This window comes from Tiliqua scincoides, chromosome 1 (assembly GCF_035046505.1).
Source record: "Tiliqua scincoides isolate rTilSci1 chromosome 1, rTilSci1.hap2, whole genome shotgun sequence".
Classification (NCBI taxonomy): domain Eukaryota; kingdom Metazoa; phylum Chordata; class Lepidosauria; order Squamata; family Scincidae; genus Tiliqua; species Tiliqua scincoides.
The window spans coordinates 204,491,492-204,514,731 of record NC_089821.1 but is presented as its reverse complement, the minus strand read 5'-3'; the positions used below and the strand labels follow the sequence as shown (position 1 = coordinate 204,514,731).

The 23,240-nt window shown below is 42.7% G+C and overlaps 1 protein-coding gene and 2 pseudogenes across 1 annotated transcript; 2 read left to right on the top strand and 1 right to left on the bottom strand.

The window, feature by feature from the left end:
- The first annotated feature begins 238 nt into the window (after positions 1-238).
- LOC136647022 (vesicular inhibitory amino acid transporter-like) lies at positions 239-20,143 on the top strand. The gene is made up of 2 exons (XM_066622739.1): positions 239-529; positions 18,998-20,143. The coding sequence occupies exons 1-2, from the start codon at positions 239-241 to the stop codon at positions 20,141-20,143; spliced, it is 1,437 nt and encodes a 478-aa protein (XP_066478836.1).
- On the top strand, positions 7,647-7,766 carry LOC136637713 (5S ribosomal RNA; annotated as a pseudogene).
- On the bottom strand, positions 11,666-11,785 carry LOC136637382 (5S ribosomal RNA; annotated as a pseudogene).
- Positions 20,144-23,240: the final 3,097 nt, after the last annotated feature.

Genomic DNA, 23,240 nt, shown 5'->3' with positions numbered 1-23,240 from the left:
GTTAGTTTGCAGAGTGCCCGCCTTCACTGATTCTGAGTAGCCGTGGAGAACCACTGTGGAGGAAGCTGAAACAATGCAGGACTGAGAAGCATCTTTCTTAAGACAGTACAGCTACTCTCAATATTGTGTACACCTTGCAAAATTCCTCATAATCAATAACTTCTGCAATTATCACTTCAACAAAGACAACTGTACTTTGTTCAGTTAGTGGGTACTCAAGATGGCTTACCTGAAGCCCATGTTTTCATCTCTTTCAAACCATTTTAAGAGCACCGAGTCGCTGTTTTTGAAAATAGTGAGATGGAAAGGTTGCCTATACACAGATGAAGAAAATGTGAATTTTGCCAGACATGATGAACTCAGCAGGACTCATAGGGAAGAGGGAGAAGATCCAACTGGAGCAGATTCTGTGGAGTTTGGTGCATGTCCCCAAGACCCAGACCACCAGGTGCAAGTTCTCATGCAAAATACCCATGGTGAATTGATTTCTACCTGGGAAGCTGGCTGGAATGTGACCAATGCTATTCAGGTAATTCTATGCTCAATAATAACTCATTGTTTCAATCACTCATTCACCATTTTATCTAACTTTCTTTACTTCACAGTTGTCTTGATGATTTCCAGTTCCTACACAAAATACAAAACAACCAAAATTAAATTTTTAAAAAGGAAGTTTTTTAAATTGATATTGCAAATATGTTAGATTTTTATCCATGTTCTATATATGAAGAAGGTGATTTGCAACGTGTTTGTATTCATCCTTTGTTAAGTCTCCTCTCTGGCTTTCCTCATGGTTGAGACTTACAGCACAATCCTAGGTGTGTACTCTGAAGTAAGTGCTATTGAGGTCAGTGGAACTTACTCCCAGGTAAGTGTATATAGGATTGCAGCCTTATAATATAAGTTACTTGGGATAGGGGCTAGGTGTTCTGTTGTTTTTTTTTTCCCTCTCATTAATCTGTAAAGCACTGTGCACAATTGATGGCACTATTTAAATAATGAAACTAATGATAACTTAGAAACACCTAGATTTATGGTGAGTAAAATCTAAGCAAAACAAGAAACAAATGAATGAGGTTTATGTCCATCCTGACTGCATGGATGAACTCTGCAGTCATATGCACAAAACTGTTGAGTGACAGCACTTGGATCAGATTAGTTAATTGGGCTTGCATTGGCCTAAATCCAGATACCGCTTTTGCTTGATTGCTTAAGCTAAAGAGGCTGTAGTAGCACTGAATTGAAGAAGTGTACCAAGTGCAAAAAGGAATTTGATCATTTTGTTTTTAAAAATGTATACACCTTTATCTCATGTTAAATGTTAAGAAGTATATATCCTTATATTTGTATGCATATGCAACATTACCACTGCAAAATGTCAGGTATTTACTCCTGGCAATATTTGAATTGAGAAGAATGTATTGCTTGCAACTTTTAAAAAATATTCTATACACAGAAATCAAATACAAAGCTATTTAAGTAATCTTTTATCACTACTTACCAATGTATTCCTTTCTGTTTCCCCTCTTTGAAGATAAAAGCTTTTTAAAAGTTCTTTTGATATTTCATTGCAGCTAAAAGAAGAAGAAAAAAGATAATATGTTTAGTTTAGAGATGTCAATGAAGTTAAAACAAACATATGCATAAAATGTGTGCATTTTAACAAAACATGAATACAAAAACCTGCAGCGGTAATTGAGGAATTTCATTTTATAGCGACATCTACATTATTGTTCTGGCACTGCATGCATGAAATTTCACAATGAAGTTCAGTAGCTGGCAAGCTGAAAACACTCAGTTGACATTAACAAATGCATTGTCTGATATGATATCTATAAAGAAGAAAAAGTTAAAGCATTTTGAGCCCAGTCTTATGCATGTCTACTCAGAAGTAAGTCCCATTATAACCAATGGAGCTTACTCCCAGGTAACTATGAATAGGATTGCAGCCTTTGGATATGGCACAATCTTTTCATCTTTGGAACTATTGCAGCCCAATCCTACCCACACTTTCCTGGGAGTAAGCCCCATTAACTCTAATGGAAGTTACTTCTGAATAGACATGCATAGGATTGGGCTGTCAGTTGCTGCAGTCCATTAACTGTAATTAGTATACAGATATAAAAAAATTTTCAATACTTTGTAGCTATGGTGCGAATACTGATTTTTTTTAAAAAAATAATCCTTTTATTTTGATAAACATCCACTTATTAGTTGAGGGGGTTGCTGTGAAAGCAGGAGGAGGTCCTCATCTCAGATCCAAAGTAATGAACCAGTTTTCAAATAACATCCTTGCTATGTGAAGATGTGTGCTCTCTAAGCTACAGTCCAATGCACACTTATTGGAACTCTCACAGACCGCAGTGGAACAGACAGTATCTCCCAGTAAATATTCAGAGGATTGGGCTGCCCACCAGCTATGAAAGAGCAAATACAAAACTGATTGTCTTTGGAGCACCATGTCACTGTATGAGAAGCTTTGACCATTAAATTCCACTATGTTACACTGAACTCTGAAATAAGGTATTTGGTTAAGCATATTACCAGTTTGTTCACAGAACCAAGGTCTGCTACTAACACAGACTGAATGTTAAAGTGTTGAAGAAATCAGTGCATAATTTCTAAAATGAGAGATTTATTTTTCACAATTTTATACCGTCCTTCATCCAAGGAGTTCAGGGTGGTGTACATAGTTCCTGCCCTCCTTCTGTCCTCACAACAGCCCTGTGAGGAAGGTTAGGCTGAGAGATAGTGACTGGTCCAAGGCGAACCAGGAAACTTCACGGCTGAGTAGGGATGTGAACTGGATCTTTCAGGTCTAAGTCCAGATCCCAAACCACGACACCATCCTGACTCCATGCTGGCTTACAAATCATGACGACAATGAGACATAATTGGAGGTAAGTTTAGAAGGGCAAACCTTTCATTCTGATGCCGTTATGCTATGAGCCCAGACCTCTCTTATATTTTCACGTCTGGACCATAAAGGGCTTACAGTCCTTCCTGTTGCTGCCTCAACTGCCTCTCTTTCCCTGTATCATTCAAACTGGTGTGACAGCAGTAGCTACAACTACAATAGGGAAACATGACAGTGAAGTCTTCATTATGTCCTAGACATAGACACTATCCGAACTTGCGCAACAATATCAAGGGTATTAGGAACAAGTTGGCACAGCTCCTGACAGGAGCAATGAGAACTACAGTTTAACAACCAACAATAGGAATTGCTTTGATCCAAAAAGTCTCCTATGCAAATAATTCATAGTTGATTATCATACTAAAAATGTCATAGAAACACCAATAGAAATACCAATTTGGTCCAAAATCAAGAAACCTCAAGCTTGAATTTTAATCTTCAATGGAGAGGAAAGGAATAAAATTGAGCAATAGTTAGAGGTGTTTGTTTCTAGTGAGTAAGATACGATTACAGCCTTACTGAATACAATGGGCTTACTTCTGTGTAAAATAAATAACACCATTTTCAAACACCTCTATCAATAGTATAGCTCTTTGGGTGCCTGTTTAAATGTATCCATACTGAGTTGGTATCTTTTTTCGTGAATTTTAAAAGTCATTTCCTGTGAAAAGAAAAAAAAACACACATATTTTCCCCACTAGGACTTCATTTAGGGAATTCTGTTTTTCTTCTGAAAGTAATGACAGATATGGGGTGATGACAGAAAAGCCTGTATAAAATAATAATGAATTAACATGGGAGAGAAAAGTCTTTGCCGACTTCAGAAGAATGATTAAAGCAATCAGACTGCTTTACTGGTGGAAACTGTGTGTGATAAATGAGAATGACACAGTTGTTTTGCCCTACCCAGAGGAAAGGGCAATGGTGTTTTGCATGGCAATTAGAGGTAGCTGTTGCAAGTTACAGTTGAAATCTCTCAAAACGGTTAATATCAAAACTTCAGATTGAAAAAGTTTTATATCCTGGATTGTTTTGGGAGTGAGGGAGAGAAAAGAGGCCCTCGCTTTGGGATCCATATGGGAAAAAAACATATTTCAGTTTATGCTCTACATTAAGTAAACATGTTTCCATTACAAGCCAATAAATGCCTACTCCTCTCGGCTGCATGTTTTGTAATTTTGATGACTGTGTTCTGTATGTAAATTATATCCAGCCATTTAAATATTCCAAGGAAATATTAACATTCTTCCTCTGTGTTTGCAAGTGCGTAAGGCCCTAATGTGGCTAAAGCCAGTCATGATTAAAGGTCCAATCCTGTTCAGATGCCACACCAATGCATGAGCAGCAACTGCCATATCCCATACCCAACCAGCAAAGGAAGAGGAGAAACAACCCATGCTACACCACTACAGCCCACCCAAACACCCCCCCTTTAACCCACTCTACAACCTGAGGGGGCATCTCCACCATCCTCACCAGCGTCCCCTATTGCTGAAGAAATGTTGGGGAGAGAAATGACACAAGGCCAGAACATGAGGTCACCAGGCCCACAGGCCCCCTTGCTTCCCCAGAAACCCCGACACATGCACTAGTGGATCTGTGTGGACCTGCATCAGAGAACTGGTGTACAGGAGGTTCCCTCCATGTACAAAATAACCTTTCCCCATAGTGCTCATCATCAGAGTTCCTGTGTGTGCGCACTCAAAGTATGGGGTGAGAGAGGCATAGGTCCATGCATGTTATTAACTGAGTTGTAGTCTCTCTGTTAGGGGCTTATATGCTGGATGCTGGGGTGCTGTGATTGATTGTGCAGTGTATCTATATCCTATGCTTCATTATGAGGATGTTGGTGTATAGGGAAATCTTGGGAGATGAGATTTTCTGGTGGACTACAGGCATAGAGCAAGCGCATGTAAATTCTCCTTTCACGTATTCAGCTGAACATGTGGACACTAGGGTGGGACCAGCAGATGTGATTCCAATGCTCTTTCTCTTTGTGTGTGGGGGGGTGGGGGTGGGAGGGGAAATATCTGTACCTTGAGTCACACTCAACTTAGGCGAACTGAAATCGATATGTCTATATATAAAACGTGAAATAACATATTTACATAATAGAAAAGAATCCATGAAATACAACATCTTCTAATGCTGGTGTAAATGGAGCAATGAAGAACTATTCAGTGAATAATTATTCAGATAATTAGCTGAAAAGGAAATAATGAAAATGAACAGAGTGGATTTTAATATTCTTTTAACTATTCATGATTAAAAATAAAATTTTGGCTACATTCTTCACTTATTTGCAATTAAAATATGCACTTTTTCTAGCTACTCTGATTGCTGTAGTCAATTCACATTCACATTTCACCATATGGATGAAGGAATACAGAAGGCCAAGGAGTCACAGCTGCTCATGTGGTCCAGAAACTGTGTGTGTGAACCAGGTCAGAGAGTAATTTAGATAGCAGCCCAAGCAATCTGCATTCTGCTTAGAATAGACATTGGTATTACTAATTTTCTTGCATTTATATCCCACTTATCCTCCATTGAACTCAAGTTGGTTGTAGGGGTTTCTCAGGCAGTCTACTTTCCAGGCACCAACCAAACCTTTCTAGGCACCAACCATACCTTCTTAATATCAATTATATGATTTAATATGAGATAATTTATTATGTTGACAATTATATTGCTCCGCCATACACCTTCAGGCCATGCTGAGGGCTAAAGACTGCTCTCAGATTGCTCATCAGTACTAGTGAGGGAGGCAAAATCCAAATTGGGCTAGTTCGGTGTAAGAATAACCCTGGTTTAGAATACCTCGCCCCTTTCTGAGGCAAGCCCAGAGCCTTCCAGATTTAGGCAATGTCTTGTATTGCATCAGATTGAGTTTGTCCGTTTCTGCCACTGGAACCAGCCTTTCCTTTCTCACAGTCCTGTTCTCTTCCCCCAAACGTACCTAGTCGCAGGGTAAGGGGTTCTCTTTATTTCCCATATGGCCTCCATTTCTATTCATCATTTTCTCCCTCCCTCCGGTGCCTTTATTGCTGCAACATCAGGATCCCAGGTCCAAGGAGTCCTGCGAAATGTGGTTCTCTATATGGGAAATGGCTTAGGAAAAGGAAGTGCCAAACCATTTTCTTTTTGCAATCTTCCTTGTGAGTCCTCAAAAAAGACAACTTTTTTAAAAAGCCCTTGCAAGGAAAGATGTCAATCAGATGTGAGAGGAAACTGAGGGGAGTTTGCTCATCACTAATAATTCCTGGAAGATGCCTTTTGCTTTGTGACCTTTTTCGTGCTTTTCACATCAGGGGAAGAGAGAAAGATTGAAGAAAATAAGCGAACCCATCTGAGAGGAAATGAGAAAGAGAATCAGTGTTTACCGCTGTGTTAAACAGAGTCCTGCCTGTTCATTGCTGCCCCAAAGCTCCTTTCGTCAGTTTTGCCAACCTAATGGACTGTAAAGAGGCTGCAAGTGCTCAACAGGCTCTGATTTTTTGACTACATCTTTGGAAGTCCAATGGTGGCACTCTGTCAGGGGGCCCTTTAAACTGCTAAACACATAACACAGAATGAAGCTCATGGAGTCAGCTTTTTCCCTCAGTCTTTGGGAGCTTTCTTTGGTTCCGAATATACCAAATATGTAACACTAAAGCAGTACCCTTGTGACTGTAGAAATGTGAAAGTGCTGCTTTGATTTAAGGGGGGGGGAGAGAGAGGATTTCATTTTTATTCTAGATTCTCCCCACCAAAGTTTTGAGAAGGGCTGTGTACCTGGAGTCTCTGCATGTGCTCACCAGGATGATCGAAGAAGCTTCCTTAGTGCTGCTGCGAAACAGACTGAAATGTCTCACAGGCTGGTTCATCTCATTAGCCTTTATGTGGTTATTCTTAGCAACAGTCACTAAGTCACGGCGGTACGTCAAGGCATGGCACCGAAATATGGCTTGTTTTTTATATTTCTTATGAGTGACTGTCTCGCTCACTGAAGGCGAGGACCATATCTGTTGCTTGCTTTATTGCTGTATGCACACTGAATAATTTAAAGGGTGTTTTTTTTCCTTGTTTCTCTTCAACAGGCCTCCGAGTAAACATCTTCCTCATGGCCCCATTATGCAGCTTACTGTAGTATGTGTGGCTGTGTTCAAGGATATGTTATTAATTTAGGTAGCAAGATCTTGATAACAAGCTCATCTTGATCTCTTACAGTAGCTGCCGAATTCTAGTAATATGCTGAGGAGATACCATTTCTCCCATAGCTCACTGTATATCATGCTCAAGGCAGCTGGAAAGACAGTATGTTAAAGCCGATTCCTAATTCTCAGCTGCCTTGTCCAGTGTAATCATTTATACATATATGTGTGCACAAGAGTGTATGTGCATGCACATATAATGCCAAAGTTTTGAAATAAGAAAGGGAAAAGTGTGTCTTCCTTTCCTTCATTAGTTTAAATGCATTTCTGCATTTGTGACTTCTGTCAGTGATAGGATTTGGACCAGATCAGGCATTCTGAAGCCAGGGTGTGTGTGTGTGTGTGTGTGTGTGAACGAAGCTCTGCACAAGCTGTGTACATGCAATCACACACTGAGAGCTTGACCTTCTGCCTAGCTTGATCCAACAAACAGTAGCTGCCTATAGGGACCCTAGGTTAGGGAACACTCACTCCAGGTATGAATTCAGATGTAACTACCCATGACTGTGGTCTTTCTTCATAAAAATTTGATAAAGATCACTGACAGCAACTGTTACCCTGCACATGCCCAATCTCGTCTGATCTCAGAAGCTAAGCAGGGTCAGGCCTGGTTAGTACTTGGATGGGAGACCACCTGGGAATACTGGGTGCTGTAGGCTTATACCATAGTCTTTCGAGACTGAAGCTTGCCAACCATTTGAACACTTTGTCCCAGCAAGGGAAATGTACATGTCTTCCGCATATCCCATCTCCTACTGGAGTGGAAACCGTGTACACAAAAAGGTTCCACAAGCAAGTTCACAGCATGGGATATCTTGTGCCCAGTAAAAGGGAAATGGCATGTGCAATGCAAATCAAGTAATTGTCAGCATCATCTCTGGTGGTGTTTTTCATCTGCTTGGATGGATCATGTCAACGATGTGGATGAAGGTCTATTCCTTCTTCAGAAGGTACTTCTAATGTGCTTTATCATCTTTACCTTGTTTGTCCTAACTCTATGAAAAAGGTAAGCATTCTTTTCATTCAGAGGCCAGGACAAAAACAGGGTTGTCATTTTAGATGTGGTAATACGTGCAAAGATTATTAATATTCATAATATAGTCAATTATTAATATTGTCAAGATTGCATTCTAAGGCCATTTGTACTATTAACATTTTTGTGTCTCACAATATCAACACATATCATGAGTGACACAGGTGTTTTTCCCTCCTTGCAAAGGCAAGGGCCATGCTTACCCAGCACACAGAACCATTTAGGACCTGATCCAGAGCTCAGCTCGCCAGCTTACCGCCGGTGCACACTGTCGCAAACATGCCATAAGGCACCTTAATGTGGGTCCAGTGCTGGAGCTAGCCCAGTGCTGGCCCACCTTGGGCCAGCTCCGGTGCTAGGCCCGTGGTCTGCTGCCCAGGTGACTTGTCCGAACCACCAGGTAGCAAAGAGGTGAGTGGGGGGTGGGGGGGGAGGTGGGAGAGGGTGGGAAGGAGGCATGGCAGGGAGAGGGAGCAGGGTGGGAAGGGTGGAAACAGCTCCACCAGATACTGAGCCTCACGGCCCAACACAGGACTCCTTGATTCTGCACTGGATCAAGAGCTGCCACGGAATCAAGTAGCCCTATTGTGGGGCTACTTTCCTTACCCGGGGGAAGGGGATGAATGTCCCCTCCCCCAAGCAGCTGCTGCAGGCTGCCTGGCAGCCCCAGGGGAAGGAAAACTATCCCATCTGTCTTTTCTCTATGGCATCCATAAACATGGAGAGATAAACCTGTCCAAGTCAATTCTCAGTTATGTTCCCATTTAAATACAATTTCCACAACCAAAACCACCTTTCCTTGGTTCAGATTTTGTACAAGCCATCCTTTTCTCCGTTCAGATTTTGCAGCATGTGGTGATTTGCCAACTGGAAGTAAAGGAACAGACTGGAGAACATGTTCATGCTGTCTTTGCCTAGACCAAGAAATAGAAGGGCAGCCCAATCCAATGCTGGGGCAGTGCTGGTGGCCCATGTGCTGTCTCGGCAACGTCTGTCACGAAAGTGCTGTAAGGCACTTTGCCACTGGTGGACAATGAACGGTGGTGCCAGAGAGGTCAGCACTGGTTGGTACTGGACCTCTGCGCCAGTGGGATGCTGAAGAGGAGTGCGTGACAATGAGTGCTCTGCTGCTTGGCAGGGATATTTCAGAGTGGGGGAAGGAGGAAGCAGGGAGGGGTGAAATTGGGCAGAGGAAGGGCAGGCTGAAGGGCTGTTCAGGCCCAAGAAGAGGCAGGAACAGAAGCAGATGCTGCCACCAAATCCGATCCATCCTCCTGAGTCTCAGAACCCAACACAGGTGTTCTTGGTTCTGTGCCAACTCAGTAGCTAGCGCAAATCTGAATAGATCTATTGGGGTCACTGGAACTCTACATGGGATAAGGGAGGAGGAGACCTCCAGCTGCTTCTCTGGCCTCACAGGATACAGTGGCGGCTGTTTCACCACAGGATTGGGCCCTCATTCTGTATTCATTCCGCAATATATATTCTTGCTCTCCTTTTGTTTCTGTCAGTACTTCCCAAAGTATGTAGAGCACAAGCATAAGAGATAGGAATGGATGCTTTTTCTGCCTCTCATTTCCGACTGATTCCTGCCTTCTAAAAGTGCTCTATGAAGGCATATTAGCTGTTCTGTAGATTACATTTGTTACATGTGCTTAAAAGAGGTATTCAGGAACTGTCTTTCTTATTAAGATGTGCATTTTCATGTAGTCATCAAATGAAAGCCATAATTACAAGGTTCTTGTTCCTCACATGTAGCCCTCAAGCAATACTATTGGGGGGGGGGGCAGAGAGACTCAGCTAGTCAGCACAGCCACAGCTACATGCAGTGTATTTGAAAAAGAGAGAAAAAAAGAAACATTTTCCTATACAGTTGCCTGAAACTGAGCATTAACATTTAAACCCAGTTTCCTTTTTTTCTTTGTTTGACTAAATAATTTGCCTGAAGAAACGGCCTTCAAAAAAACCCTAAAGCAATGCTTTGAGGAAAACAAAGGAACAGATACTGGATTCTGTGATTGACAGCTCAAGGCTAAAACGTAGCCAGAAGTTTTTCTCCCCATGCATATTTCCCCTAAGCTAAAAACTAGGTGTCAGCGGGTCCTAGGCAGTGACCAAAATGTTAAGCCAAAGAAGAGTGACCCCTAGTGTTTACAAATGGAGATTCTGAAAACAGGCCCGAGGTGTTAGAGAACATTCCAGTAGTTTTAGGACTGCAAATCATCTACATTAACTATCATCACACTGCACATTACTGGTATTTACAGCACATGGATTTCCAAAAGGCAATGGTCCCTGCTCCCCATACAGCCACGCTTTATCTATCATGCCCTACTAGGTGTGTAAATCCAGCAATGGCACACTCTTTTTTTTTTAGAAATAGCACAGTGCTTTGCTTGAATGAGCAAAGAGAGCTGTTCCAGAAAATCAAATGCCCTAAACACTGATTACACAGAGTACTGAGGATGACAAATCACACCCTGAGTCTCAGAGGGAAGTGAGCTGTATGGAATGTTTGCACCTCGAGCTAAATGGGGGAAATAAACCTTTTCTTCCACCACATTTCTTGCTATGAGGGAAGATGGGGCGGGGGGAGAGAAAAGAAAGCCACTGTCTTAAGTAGCACCCCTTTCCCTCCAAGGCACATGTACAGCACAATCCTGTCACAAATACCTGTTTTAAATTAGATTCATTTCAGCAAGAGAGAATTAAACAAGTGTTGCAACCTCTTAAGTCTCAAATCAATAGGCTTAGAAAGGCATCAAGTTTCCACTACGAGAACCAATAATTCAGTTTTGGGCTCAAATTCCCCTGCGCTGATGCAAGAGCGCCAGCAGGGCTTGCACTGCTTCCTGCAGGGAATTTTGCATGCTGGAGGTCTCCTCGAGGTAAAGCAACACTGCTAAGTTGCTGGCACAAGTCCATGTTGCTCATATTGGCAGATCAGGGCCTGGAAGGGGGATAAGATATGACACATTCAGCTGTTGTTGATCTTACTCTCTCCCGGGCCCAATCTGCCCACCCTGCCCCATCACCACCCTTTCCCTGCTCCTTCATTGCCTGTGTAGAACCTACCATGTCTGGTGTGCACTGTTCACTGCAGTGGCCTTGGTGGGATGGCACAGGCCAGCCTGCCAGAAGTATTCGCTGATGTGTTGCAATGTGCTTTACAGCATATTTGCTACAGGCTACACTGACAGGGCGCAGTCTGCTGGCACAGAAGGGTGGTAGGATTGTGCCAACACACCCACACCAAACTAATTTTTTCCCCTAAAGTGTAAGTTTGTTAAAAGTATATGGCAAAAATATGCATTTATATTGTTTTCTAAAAATATGAATATACATATTTTGAATAATGTTGTTATAAAAAAAGATTAGCATAGGGTCAAAGGGTGACCTCAGACTAACTCACTCCTTACAGGAATGTATATTGGACTAATTCTCCTCTGTTATCTGTTTTCCCTTTGAACTAAGCTTGAAGGACACTTTGGTTGGCAACCTTCAGTCTCGAAAGACTATGGTATAAGCCTATAGCACCAGGTATTCCCAGGTGGTCTCCCATCCAAGTACTAACCAGGCCTGACCCTGCTTAGCTTCCAAGATCAGACAAGATCAGGCATGTGCAGGGCAACATTGGCTATATGCAGATGATGGAAAAATGAATCAAGCTACTTCTCCTGCCACCTGTACATGTTCAGGAACCCTAATGCAGTGCTGGTATCCTGTACACCTATTGGACTTAAGCGACTTTTAAATAGAACTTATGACTATCTGAAATGTAACAAACTTGAACTGAACTCTCAGAAAACCAAAGTTATGGTCTTTTCAAAATCATGGTGCCCAGGTACTTGGTCTATTGGAGGGGAGAAACTGGAACAGGTCAAAAGCTTTAAATACCTTGGAATTCACTTCCACTACAATCTTTGCTGGGGTACTCATCAAAAATTAGTTACCAACTTGGCCCGTGTCACTTTGCAGAGCACCAATAGATTCTTTTTTAGTCAGGGCAATCATTATATACCAGCTGCTCTCAAGGTATTTAATGCCAAGGTATCGGCACAGCTCCTGTACAGGTGCCCTATCTGGATTAGCTCTATAAATCACACCCTTGAGAGTATCCAAGCTAAATTTTTGAGGGCTATCCTGGGTTTACCTAAATCTGTACCATACTCTGCATTATGTTTGGAGACCGGACAATCGCTCTTAGTATCAAGAGCATGTCTTTTAACCATACGCTATTGGCTGCAATTACATTATAACGTGAAACTAGACAGTCTCCTATCCAGAATGCTCTCTGAGTCTGGTTCTTCTAAATGGTATAGCCAAATTAAATCAAAAATCGAATCAATTGGTTTTTCATTGGATTTTTTAAGTTTCTATCCATTCCCTGAAGTTTATCAAAGGGTAAAGCAAAGAATGCTAGACATTGAGGCACAAAACCTCTTTGAACTTGCTTCTAGAATTTGCTCCCCCCTTAATTTCTCTATCCCGCTAAAGTATGGGCAAATGGCTCCTTATCTGAGTATTCTGATCAACCCCTCTGAACGTCGTGCAATCTCTTTGGCAAGATTCAATGTGTTTCCATCCAAGGTCACAGAAGGCAGATATAGGCAAATACCATATAAAGAACGCCTCTGCCCTTGTAATTTGGGAAATGTTGAATCAATCATACACATTCTTTTTTATTGTCCTCAGCACACTAGATCCCGCCACACTTACATGACTCCACTTCTCGGCAAAATGAATGGGCTTTCGGATGAGGCAAAACTGAAGTGTCTCCTAAATGACTGCTCACCAGATGTGCTAGAGGGAATTTCTAAATTTTTACTTTTGGTGATTTCCAAGCAATGTAATTTGTCAAAAATGTTGATATTTTATGTTGAACTGTAAATGTTTTATTAGTAATTTAATATCTTAACTCCGTTTTTGATAAACGGGATTAGGACTAATTATGTTTGCTTTTATGATTTCTCTATCTATGCCTCATTCATTCAATTCATTCAGGAACCCTAGTTTTAGAATTCTCCATTGCGTGACAGAGTCTAGGCACATTCTGACTGCATAACATGGGCTCTTTCAAAAGTTGTGTTGAACACATTTCAGAGGTGGAAGAAAGAACAGTGAGCATGAGCCCATTCCCCCCATTATACTCCTTCATCATAAAGCATGAAAAAGGATACTTAAGGCTGAAATGCTATACATACTTACCTAGCAGTAAGTACCACTGAACTCAAGTAAGCATGCGTGGGATTGTGCTGTAGGTCTTCCTGTAAATTTCACTGGCATATCCAAATGTCTTCCCAGTATCGGCAAAATGCGCCGTATCTGTATAGAAGCTGACACCTGCCAACCTATCTTCACTGGCCTGGACTCTGTTACAAATTGATATTTATGCGGGCATCTTCCTTTCTGTTTCATTCTTTCAGTCATATCCCATTATCATAGTTATTAAAAGCACAGGTTGTATGAACAGATCCAGCAGATGGGCAGGAATTCCAGAGGACCATTTGTGGGATAGCTTTCAGAAGAGTAAACAACAGCAGCGAAAAAAGAAACTTGTGGCACCTAAGGGACTAATATTTGTTGTTACATAAGCTTTAGTGGAATGGAGCCCACCCGTCAGATGGATGAAATATTATCCTCCGTTGGCAGAAATATATGAATGGACAAAGAGATTGCAGAAACAGACTGAAGCTCTTGTATTTTATGGCCATTTGACCGCACTGCTCTCTCTCTCTCTCTCTCTCTCTCTCTCTCTCGCTGTGTGTGTGTGCATGCATGGCGCACGTGCATGTATATGTGTACACACTCTGGCAAATAATTAAAATTCTTCATGTCCTTGACGAAGAGTGCTCTAGTTCACTTACGCTACAAGACTTATGCTACAGAAGGGCAGCCAGTGCCAGCTTCCAAGGCCAAAAGTGACTAAAAGTGACCTGGTGGCCGCCTTTGAAAAACGGAAAAGCCCCTAAAACCCTGGTCAGAAATTATTTTACTGGAAGAGGAGCTAGTGATTGGCAAGCCAGAATACCACTCCCATCACTTAAAAGTGAACTGCTGGTAGGTCCCATGGTCACACCATCACAATCTCTATTGCATTGCCTAACTAGGCAGCACTTCTCATGGGCCTTAATTTGGCTCAGGACCCAAGCCTATGCTGGCCCAGCACTGGCACTGAACTCCAATGCTGGGTGTTGCAAATGTGCTGTAAGTTACGTCCGTGACACTTAGAGAGGATTGAGAGCCCAGCTCCAGTCGGCGCTGAGCCCAGTGCTGGAGAGATGCCGTCCAGAGCACAGTAAGAGCTCCAGAGGACATCTGGGTGATGGTGAGGGCCTTGGGAGTCGGGAGTTTTGGGGTGCAGGGAGGAAGGGGGTGGAACTGGCAGAGCCTTGCTCCGCTCTATCCTTGAGAGCCCAATGTGGAGGCTCTGAAGTCTGTGCTGGCAAAATAGCTGGGCTTGGCACTTTCCCCAGAAGAAGGAGACGAAAGTCCCCTTCTCCCAAGGAGACCTCCAGTGGCTTCTGTGGGGCCACTGGATGCAGTGTTAGCCATTTTAGCACTGCTGCACTTGGCTGTAGTGCCATAGGATTTGGTTGTCAGTTTCTGATCAATATCCTAGAACCTTTCTTTGAATGGTTCCTATTTTCTGGCAGTTAAGGTTGACTTAGATACCAAAATATATTTTTATTCTACATGACTTGAGCAGACATTTAATTAAATTGCATAAGTTCAAAGTAAGTAGGTTATAATTGCTCCTCATGGCCGACCATTTAAAAAGGAAAAACAGCATTGGACAAAGGTGTTTTATTCTTGGCAAAACAATCCCAAAATTGTATGATTATAGGGAGAAAGGAAAGTGAATTTAAAATAGCAGTTTGCTGAGTTTCTTTTCCGAGGCATCATTTTGAGCCCATGGTTACAAGGTGGCTTCCCTCCCTAATAAAAATAAACAAGGACTGGGGTCATTAGCTTTAGGCAGCATTCTGCAATACAGATTTGTGATTTTAAAAAGGCAAAATAAAGAAGAAGAAGCCGTGGCTGAAATGCCCATGGTATACTAATTCCTGAAACCAATGTTGGTCAGATCTGGGGCCCCTGAAAACGGCTCTGTTTTTAATGTAGAAATGTGGACACTCACTATGCATTAAATGAGTTTCCAGTTTTGTGTGTGTGGCGAAGCACTGGGACAAGTCATTTTCTTTAAGTACACAAAATAATATATCTGAAGGGACACCTGTAAATAATGTAATGTTTTCTAATAGCATCTTTTCTTTGGCGCTTATAGAATGACCTCTCTGTCCCTTTGTGGAGACTCCTGGGAATTTTTGTTCATTTTATTTTCCTCTCAGGTCCATAGGAGTGCTCACGCACATAGCTGTGCAGCCGTTAAGATTACCAGAATACATTACTTGAGAATTACAGTGGAGGGGGGAGTTAATGGGGGTAACCTTTGAGCCACTATAGCATATCACTTTGTCCTGACGTTGCTCGCGTACAGTGGGTAAATGTATCACTTTCAACTCCTTGGCTTTTTTTTCATTAGTTGCTTATGGTGGCCTACTCTTCCATTTTACCATTGCCCTGATGTTATAAAATAGCATTTTGGTCACCACCTGTTCTGCATGATACCTGGGCATATAGCAGTACTTTGACTTTCATTGATTTGACTTTTCATTGCTTTGCTCTTTCAGCCATTTTCAATTATAACCACATTTCTAATTTTGTCCACATCCTTTCCTCTTTGTTCAATTTCATCCCACTTTCCACAATGTCTGTCAATGTTCTTATGCTTAGTTTTCTTTTATTTCTGTTTATTTAGTTTTCACGTGTATTCACATGTGCTATACAGTTATTTACATTTATCAGGGGCCAAAATAAAATGTGTGAGCTAAATAAGGCTGTGCTTTGACATTCATCCATATTTTAATTTCATCCATGCTCTGGTGGTCCCTAACCAGATGAAAGTGCAAGGTATTGCTAAGGTTGTTTATTTACTTCATTTTTAAAAAATAAATAAGACCTCACCTTTCCAATTTTTAAGAATGCACAAGGTGGTTAAAAATGTATAAATAATGTAATAATACAAAAATAAACATCACATATCTAAAATATAGCATAAGCTTAGTCAAATGAATGTATGAGCATGTGAGCCAGATGAGGGGACTGAGCCAGACTAGGGGACAGTCTCTCCAGGCATTGTCTACTCTGAGTAGCAGCAGCTGTCCAGGACCTCCAACAGAGTGGCTTCATTTGCTGATGGAAATCCTTGACATAGGAGGTGCCAAGGACCCAACCTGGGATCTTCAGCACACAAAGCACCTGCTCGACCTGTTGGTTCCTTGCTCTGACACCCTATGTGGTTTTGTAGGGCAAACACTGTTTTAGGCCAGACATTTGTCTCTATCTTAAGGGTTGCCAGAGCAGTTCCAAACCAGCACCTGACAGCAACACAAGGCTGCACTGCCAAAAAGAAGTGCAGAAAGAAGCCTTGAGGGAGCCCCTGGAGCAACTTTTCCACTGCTTCTTTTGCAGGGGATGCCACCTTACCTGTTACAATGCAATACAGCCTCTGCTGTGTTTACTTCTCCATGAGCATATTCCCCATTCAATCTATCCGATTTCCTTGCATCTCAGAATGTTATTAATCCATCCTGGTATAGGACGGATCCCAACCTCCCCCTTCGCTCTCATTTCTTAATTGATATCTGGGTTTGCCTCTAGCAAAATATCTGGAGAGGAAACAAATGAAAATTTAATGTTACAGTGAAAACAAGGCTTTTGACACTTCTTCAGCTCCAGGAAAAAAATAATCAAAAGTGGGTGTAAATCTGTATACTCCTGTGTAAGGAAGGGGAAAAAAGCAAAGGTATAAATAGCAGGTTCTTCTAAGATCTGAATGCTCCCTTAAAGCGAGCTGATGCAGATAAGGTTTCCCTTGTCCAGATCATCAGCATGAAACTGAAAAGCCACCAGCCTAGTCCTGGATCAGACTGGAATCGTTGGGGGGGGGGGAGTCAAATGATGCCTCACTATCGAGCCCCATAATCCTATCTCCTTAGCTAGTACTGCAGCAACCTAACACTGTATTCTTTTCTGTTACGTTTTCATTTATACAAAATTGTAGGGTGGGAGAGCAGAGGGAGAAAGAGGAGCAGTGTAACGGCCAGGTTGAATGTTCATTTTGTCATTTTGCCCCTTGACCGAAACACAGATACTTGTTGATGAAGAACCGGAAGTGCCTTGCAAAAGCCTCAGGGAAGCCTTCTGAGAGTCACTTGCAGCTTCTTGTCAAACTGGAAGCCGCACGCAATGTCCTTGCACCTCAGAAGGTCTTCCAGAGGTTCCTGAGAGGCACTACTGGTTTGATGAAAAACTGGGAGTGCCTCTCAAAAGCCTCTGAATGCCTTCTGAGGCACAGGGATGCAGCGTGTGCCCACATCAGGCCTCAGAACACCTCCTGGACATGACTGGAAGGTTGAATCCAGGATGTTCAGTGAGGCCCGCCAGATGCAGGTTAGGACCCACCTTAAGGGTGCAATCCTAACCCACTTTCCAGCACCCATGTAAGGACAATGCAGCTCCGAGGTAAGGGAACAAACATTCCCTCACTTTGAGGAGGCCTCAGTGAGTGCCACCCAACTGCAGGATGCAGCACATGTCCCATTGGCACCACTATGCCAGTGCTGGAAAGTTGGCTAGGATTTGGGCCTCAGTCAAATCTGCAAGTCCCAAACCCCTGGAGGGCCCACTGTACTAAGACTAATAATAATAATATAATGTGAATCAAAGCACAATAAGAATAGAACCCTATGTATGACATCCCATGAAATGTGTGACACTCTCTATTGGGTGATAACCCACTGCCACTTTAAAAAAAACTGTATAGGTATTACATGATAGACGGATTGTTAGATCTATTTATACAGTTAGTATAAACATTTCTACCTATCTTTTACCACAGAGAATTCATGAAAAATACAACTGAAAAGAGTTTTTATTTAATAGATCAGTCTGTATAGCAGTATCATTAGCTTTGCTGAACAGGGCAGGAATTAACATTAAGCTAGGTGAATTTATAGAAGAGGGACCAAAATAAAATGGAATCCTTTGCTACTGTATCTTTATTTTTAAAAAAATGTTTTGGTCAGTATTTACTGTGTTCTGGGTTCCTTTAAAATTTCCACTGCTTAGAATATTGCTGCTTTGTGTGTATGTAACAGAGGGCCAGTTCCCAGTTATGGTGAAATATAAAATATCAGGAGTCTGTGCAACAGAAAGAGCAGGAAAGACGTCGTATTGCCTACTGGTGAAGGTCAGAATTCTCCCAGGTATCTGTATGAAGGGAGAAATCTGAGGAAGTTTGATGGGATTCAAAATGTGAGAGGATTCCTGTGAGGGTCCCCATGTTTATTTATCCGTCCTTGCTGTGAAAAGTGCCATCTTCCTGTTTATGCAAAAAGTGTAGAGGCAACAAAAGCTCTTTGATTTTATCATTATTAAACCACTATTGAACATTAATATGCACATCAACTAAATGACTACTTTGTCGCTTTTCAAATTATGCCCGCAATCACGTCGACACTTAATATTTAAGTCTCTGCAGTTTGCTTGTCTTCAATTTCCTGGCTTATCTGGATCTCTGTGCCGCTGCCAACAGCTATTTTTCCTGCTAACTCCATTCATCATGAATATACACATTTTCTGGCAACTATTATTTACGGAGACAGGTTAATGTAACAGTGATCCTTCCATGCAATTAGCAAAAGGTGGCCATCAACAGCTGCAGGTTTGAAAGGGCTGTTTCTAGTAAACGTTTTGCTTCAGGGTTTTTGTCCTCTCTCTTTTTGTCTCCAGGGGATTTTTGTTCTAGGTCTGCCATATGCTCTCCTCCACAGTGGATACAGCGGGCTGCTTCTGATTATCCTGGCTGCGGTTTTCTGCTGCTACACCGGCAAAATTCTAATCGCTTGTCTGTATGAGGAAAATGAGGATGGGCAGCTCACGAGAGTGAGAGGCACCTATGAAGACATCGCTAATGCCTGTTGCAGAAAGCTATTTCCGAAACTTGGTGGCAGAGTTGTCAATGTGACCCAGGTGACAGAACTGATCATGACATGCATTTTGTACCTGGTTGTTAGTGGGAACTTGCTGTCACATAGTTTCCCAGCTCTACCAGTAACAGAGACAACTTGGTCGGTAATTGCATTTATAGCCTTGCTGCCATGTGTGTTTATCAAAACCCTCAAAATTGTATCCAGACTCAGCCTTCTCTGCTCCTTGGTCCATTTTGGGATCATCTTTGTAGTGATCACTTACTGCCTGACTCAAATACACCGGTGGTCCTGGGCAAGTTTCAGCCTCTCCGTGGAATTTGAAACTTTCCTGGGTTCCGTCGGAGTGATCATTTTCAGTTACACATCTCAAATATTTCTGCCTACCCTTGAAGGGAGTATGAAAAACCCGGGTGAATGTAGTGCGATGTTGAATTGGACTCACTTCCTGGCTTGTGTCTTCAAGACAGTCTTTGCACTGGCTGCATTCCTGACTTGGGGTGAAGAATCCAAGGAAGTGATCACAGACAACCTTCCATCAACTCTGCAGACTGTGGTGAATTTGTGCCTCCTAGTCAAGGCACTCCTATCTTACCCATTGCCCTTTTTTGCAGCGATAGAGATCTTGCATGCCTGCATTTCTCAGAACGATGGACATGGTTGCCAATCTTCATTGCTTGCTGTGGGTTTAAAAAGTTCCCTTCTCTTGCTAACTCTGCTGCTGGCCATATTCATACCACATTTTGCCCTGCTGATGGGTTTAACAGGCAGCATCACTGGTGCTGCAATGACCTTCCTCCTCCCTTCTCTTTTTCACTTGAAGCTTAAATGGGAAAAATTAATGTTCTTGGAGAAATGTGCAGACCTCTCTGTGTTTATCGTGGGCATCTTTTGCAGCCTAGCTGGTCTGGTCTGTTCCATAAAAGGACTCCTGAAAGCATTTGGATAAAAGTCAAGACAATTTCATCCAGACCATGTAATGGTTGCAAACTATAAACGTTAATGTTATGTAAGTGAAACAAAGCACTTGTGTAGATGTCTGCAAAGTACGGTATCCATGTATGCATGCAGATTCTGGGCAATATACTTTACAAGATGAAAAGTGATTTAATTCCCCAAAGGAATACAAAGATATATTCCAGGAGTGGTACACAGTGTCATTGTACACTGCGTAGGTAATTCTTTTATATCTTAAGCTGGTTTTGCCTCCAGTGTACTGAGCAAGGGAGACGGCTGCAGTGCAATGTGGGTGAGCCAGCGGAGATGCATGCCTAGTTCTGTGGCATAACCATACGTGCAGGTCCTTGTGCTCCAATGCAGGGCTGCAAAAACTCAAGTTCCCTGTGCTACTTGTGCTTCTATGCTGCAGGTTGCCCATCCATATCATACACTTAAGTTCCGAACACTATACAATGTTCCAGTGCTGCTGCAGTGCCAATGCAGCCTCAAGGTAAAGGAACAAACATTCCCCTAACCTGAAGAGGCCTCCGTGACTACCCACCCCCACCCCGCTCACTGCAAGATGCAGCACATGCCCCGTTGGCATGGCTGCACCAGAAAGTTTGATAAGATTGTGCCCCCAAGACATATAAAGGTGTGTGAAGTACTCATTACAACTCATTTCTTCTGTAGCCAGCTCCAGGTTCCACACAAGTGAATAAGTGGTGGCACCAGGTTGTTGGGGACTTTAGGGCAAAATCCTGCACTGAGTCCCCCCATGGCTCCCACTGACCTTGTGATTGGGCACTGAGTGCTACTGGGTAGCTTGGTTCAGGGAGGATTCAGGGAGGGTTCAGGGTTGGGCCTGCTACAAGTGCCTGAGGTAGTCAAGCCCTGATTTCTCTCTGAACCAAATCACAAGACTGCCCTTTTAAAGAGGAAAAACTGCTTTGGAAGGGACGAATTTGGATCAAAGCAGGGGCACCATGCCCTTTTCCTATCCTCCATGAGTCCAGAATCCATCTACCGCAACTTCTTCATGATACAATTACAACTGGAAGTTCAAAAGGGGAAAAAGTAACTGGGGACAACTGACGTGGAATAGAGAAGTAATGGGTAAGGAAGGTCCCACATCTTCACTCCAAATTGTTCCATCCTGAAATGGCTTTTTTGGAGTGGTAGGGAGAGTGTCAGGTTTGATTATTGGTGGTTTGCATATAACACATAGCAGGGATGTGCTCCCGTCTCTGAGTCTGAGTCACAAGTCAAGTTGTGAGTCAGAGCCCATGCGGCTCAACTTGTGAGTCATAAGCACATGGCCATTACAACTCGATGTGAGCAAAATTTTGAGTCTTTTGACACACAAGTAGTCATTTTGAGAAACAAGTCAAGTTGCAAGTCAATGGCTTTTGAGCAAAACTTCACAGAAAAAAGGAAGGTGGTGGTAGGGTGTGTGTGTTCCTCCTCCTCTCTACCCCCCTCCCATCCCTGCCTCCTGGAACCAACCTATGTATTGGAACCGTGGAAGATCTGGCAAGGAGGTAGAATGTGGTGTCTGCAGTGGCCCCTTTAAGAGTTAAGGCGGGCCTTTCAGCAAAGGGTGTGCTGCACAGCTGCAGCCACTAGAGGCAATGAGATCCCTAAGGATCACCTGAGGCAGGAAGTGGGTGTGGGTTGTAGAAGGAGTGCATGTTAGAGAACTCATTCTGTTGAGTGCAGGTTGGAGAACCCACTCAGAGTGGAGAATCACTCTGACTGATTTGACTGACTTAGCTGGAAACTGACCTTGGACTGTGACTCTGCTTATTCACTTTGGACTTTGACTTGGATACTCTGCCTTGTGGACTGACCTTCTGACTAATTAACGGACTGAATAATGGACTACTCAAACAGGCTGCGGAGAGCTGGACAGCTGCGGTGTGCTGCTATACCTGGAAGGACTGCTGCCTTAGGAACTAGGAGGAGGGGTTCCTGCAGTTTAAACAGGCAAGCTACCCTGGTGGTAGAGTCTAGCGGTGCTGCTGTAGAGAACTGGGGCCATTGTTGGGGAACCAAAGGAGAACTAATTAGCTTAGAGTGGGCATAAGTTCCCTAAGTGAGGCTTGGATTGGAAATCTGGCAGAACAACTTATCTTCTTCCCACTACATGTGCTGCTGTCAGTCTGAAGGGGAAAAAAGTGGCATGGGGGAAAAGGTAAACAAGAGCACACACACACCAAAGAAAGTTGGGACTTGAGTCATTCTGAGTCCTGACTCTTTTTTCAAGTCACTAGCCCCAAGTCACAAGTTAAGTCGGAATCAGTGACATCCATGACTCAAGTTGACTCAAATAATCAAAACCAGCATTTTTGCATGACTCAGGTCAACATGAGTCAAGTGCCCATTCCTGGTGCATAGTTAGTTTCAGAGGCTTTTGTAGTTCATCTTTTCTATCTTTGCCACATCTTTGTGAGGAAGAAAATCCCCCCCCCCCACTTCTGTCCTTACAGTTTGCTCTGGAATATGACTCATTGCAGAATAAATCCATTGTCTTTAATGTGACTGTTGCAGACTGACAGAAAAAGTACATCATTCTTGCCCAGTATTTTGGTTAGCCCAATTATTATCATCCTGACAATCACGGAAGATACTGTGAATCATTTTTTGGTAAGATAATTTCTCTATTTGCTTTTGAAATTGTTGCCCACACACTCCCAAAAGGGCACAAAACCCCCTTAAGCTGATAATTTTGAAAATCATATTTGATATGAATACTTTTTCTCACATATCTCATCAGACTCAATCCATGATGATTAAGCAGAAGACTGTCATGATTAATTCAGAGGTGTCAAAATTATGGCCACATATGACCCACGGAAGCTCTTTATCCACCCCTTGTGATAATAGGGCCTTCCTAGCAATGTCACCTTCTTCACCTTTCATTGGTTGAGCTGCAAAGTGACGTCTCAGGAGCAGTGAAGAGGAAGAGGAAGGTGCAGTGTGCACCTCATTGTGCAGGAAGAGGAAGGTGGAGAAGCAGCCCTGAGCTCTCACAGCTTGCGCAGGCCTGCTGTTTTCTTCTGTGCATGTTGCAGAGTGATTCAGGAAGAGGGAGGGCAAAGCAGAAG

Bases quoted from the DNA above. Each gene is read 5' to 3' on its own strand.
- LOC136647022 (XM_066622739.1), top strand. From the start codon at position 239: ATGTTTTCATCTCTTTCAAACCATTTTAAGAGCACCGAGTCGCTGTTT. The intron at 530-18,997 runs GTAATTCTATGC...TTTTGTCTCCAG, and splicing joins ATGTGACCAATGCTATTCAG to GGGATTTTTGTTCTAGGTCT.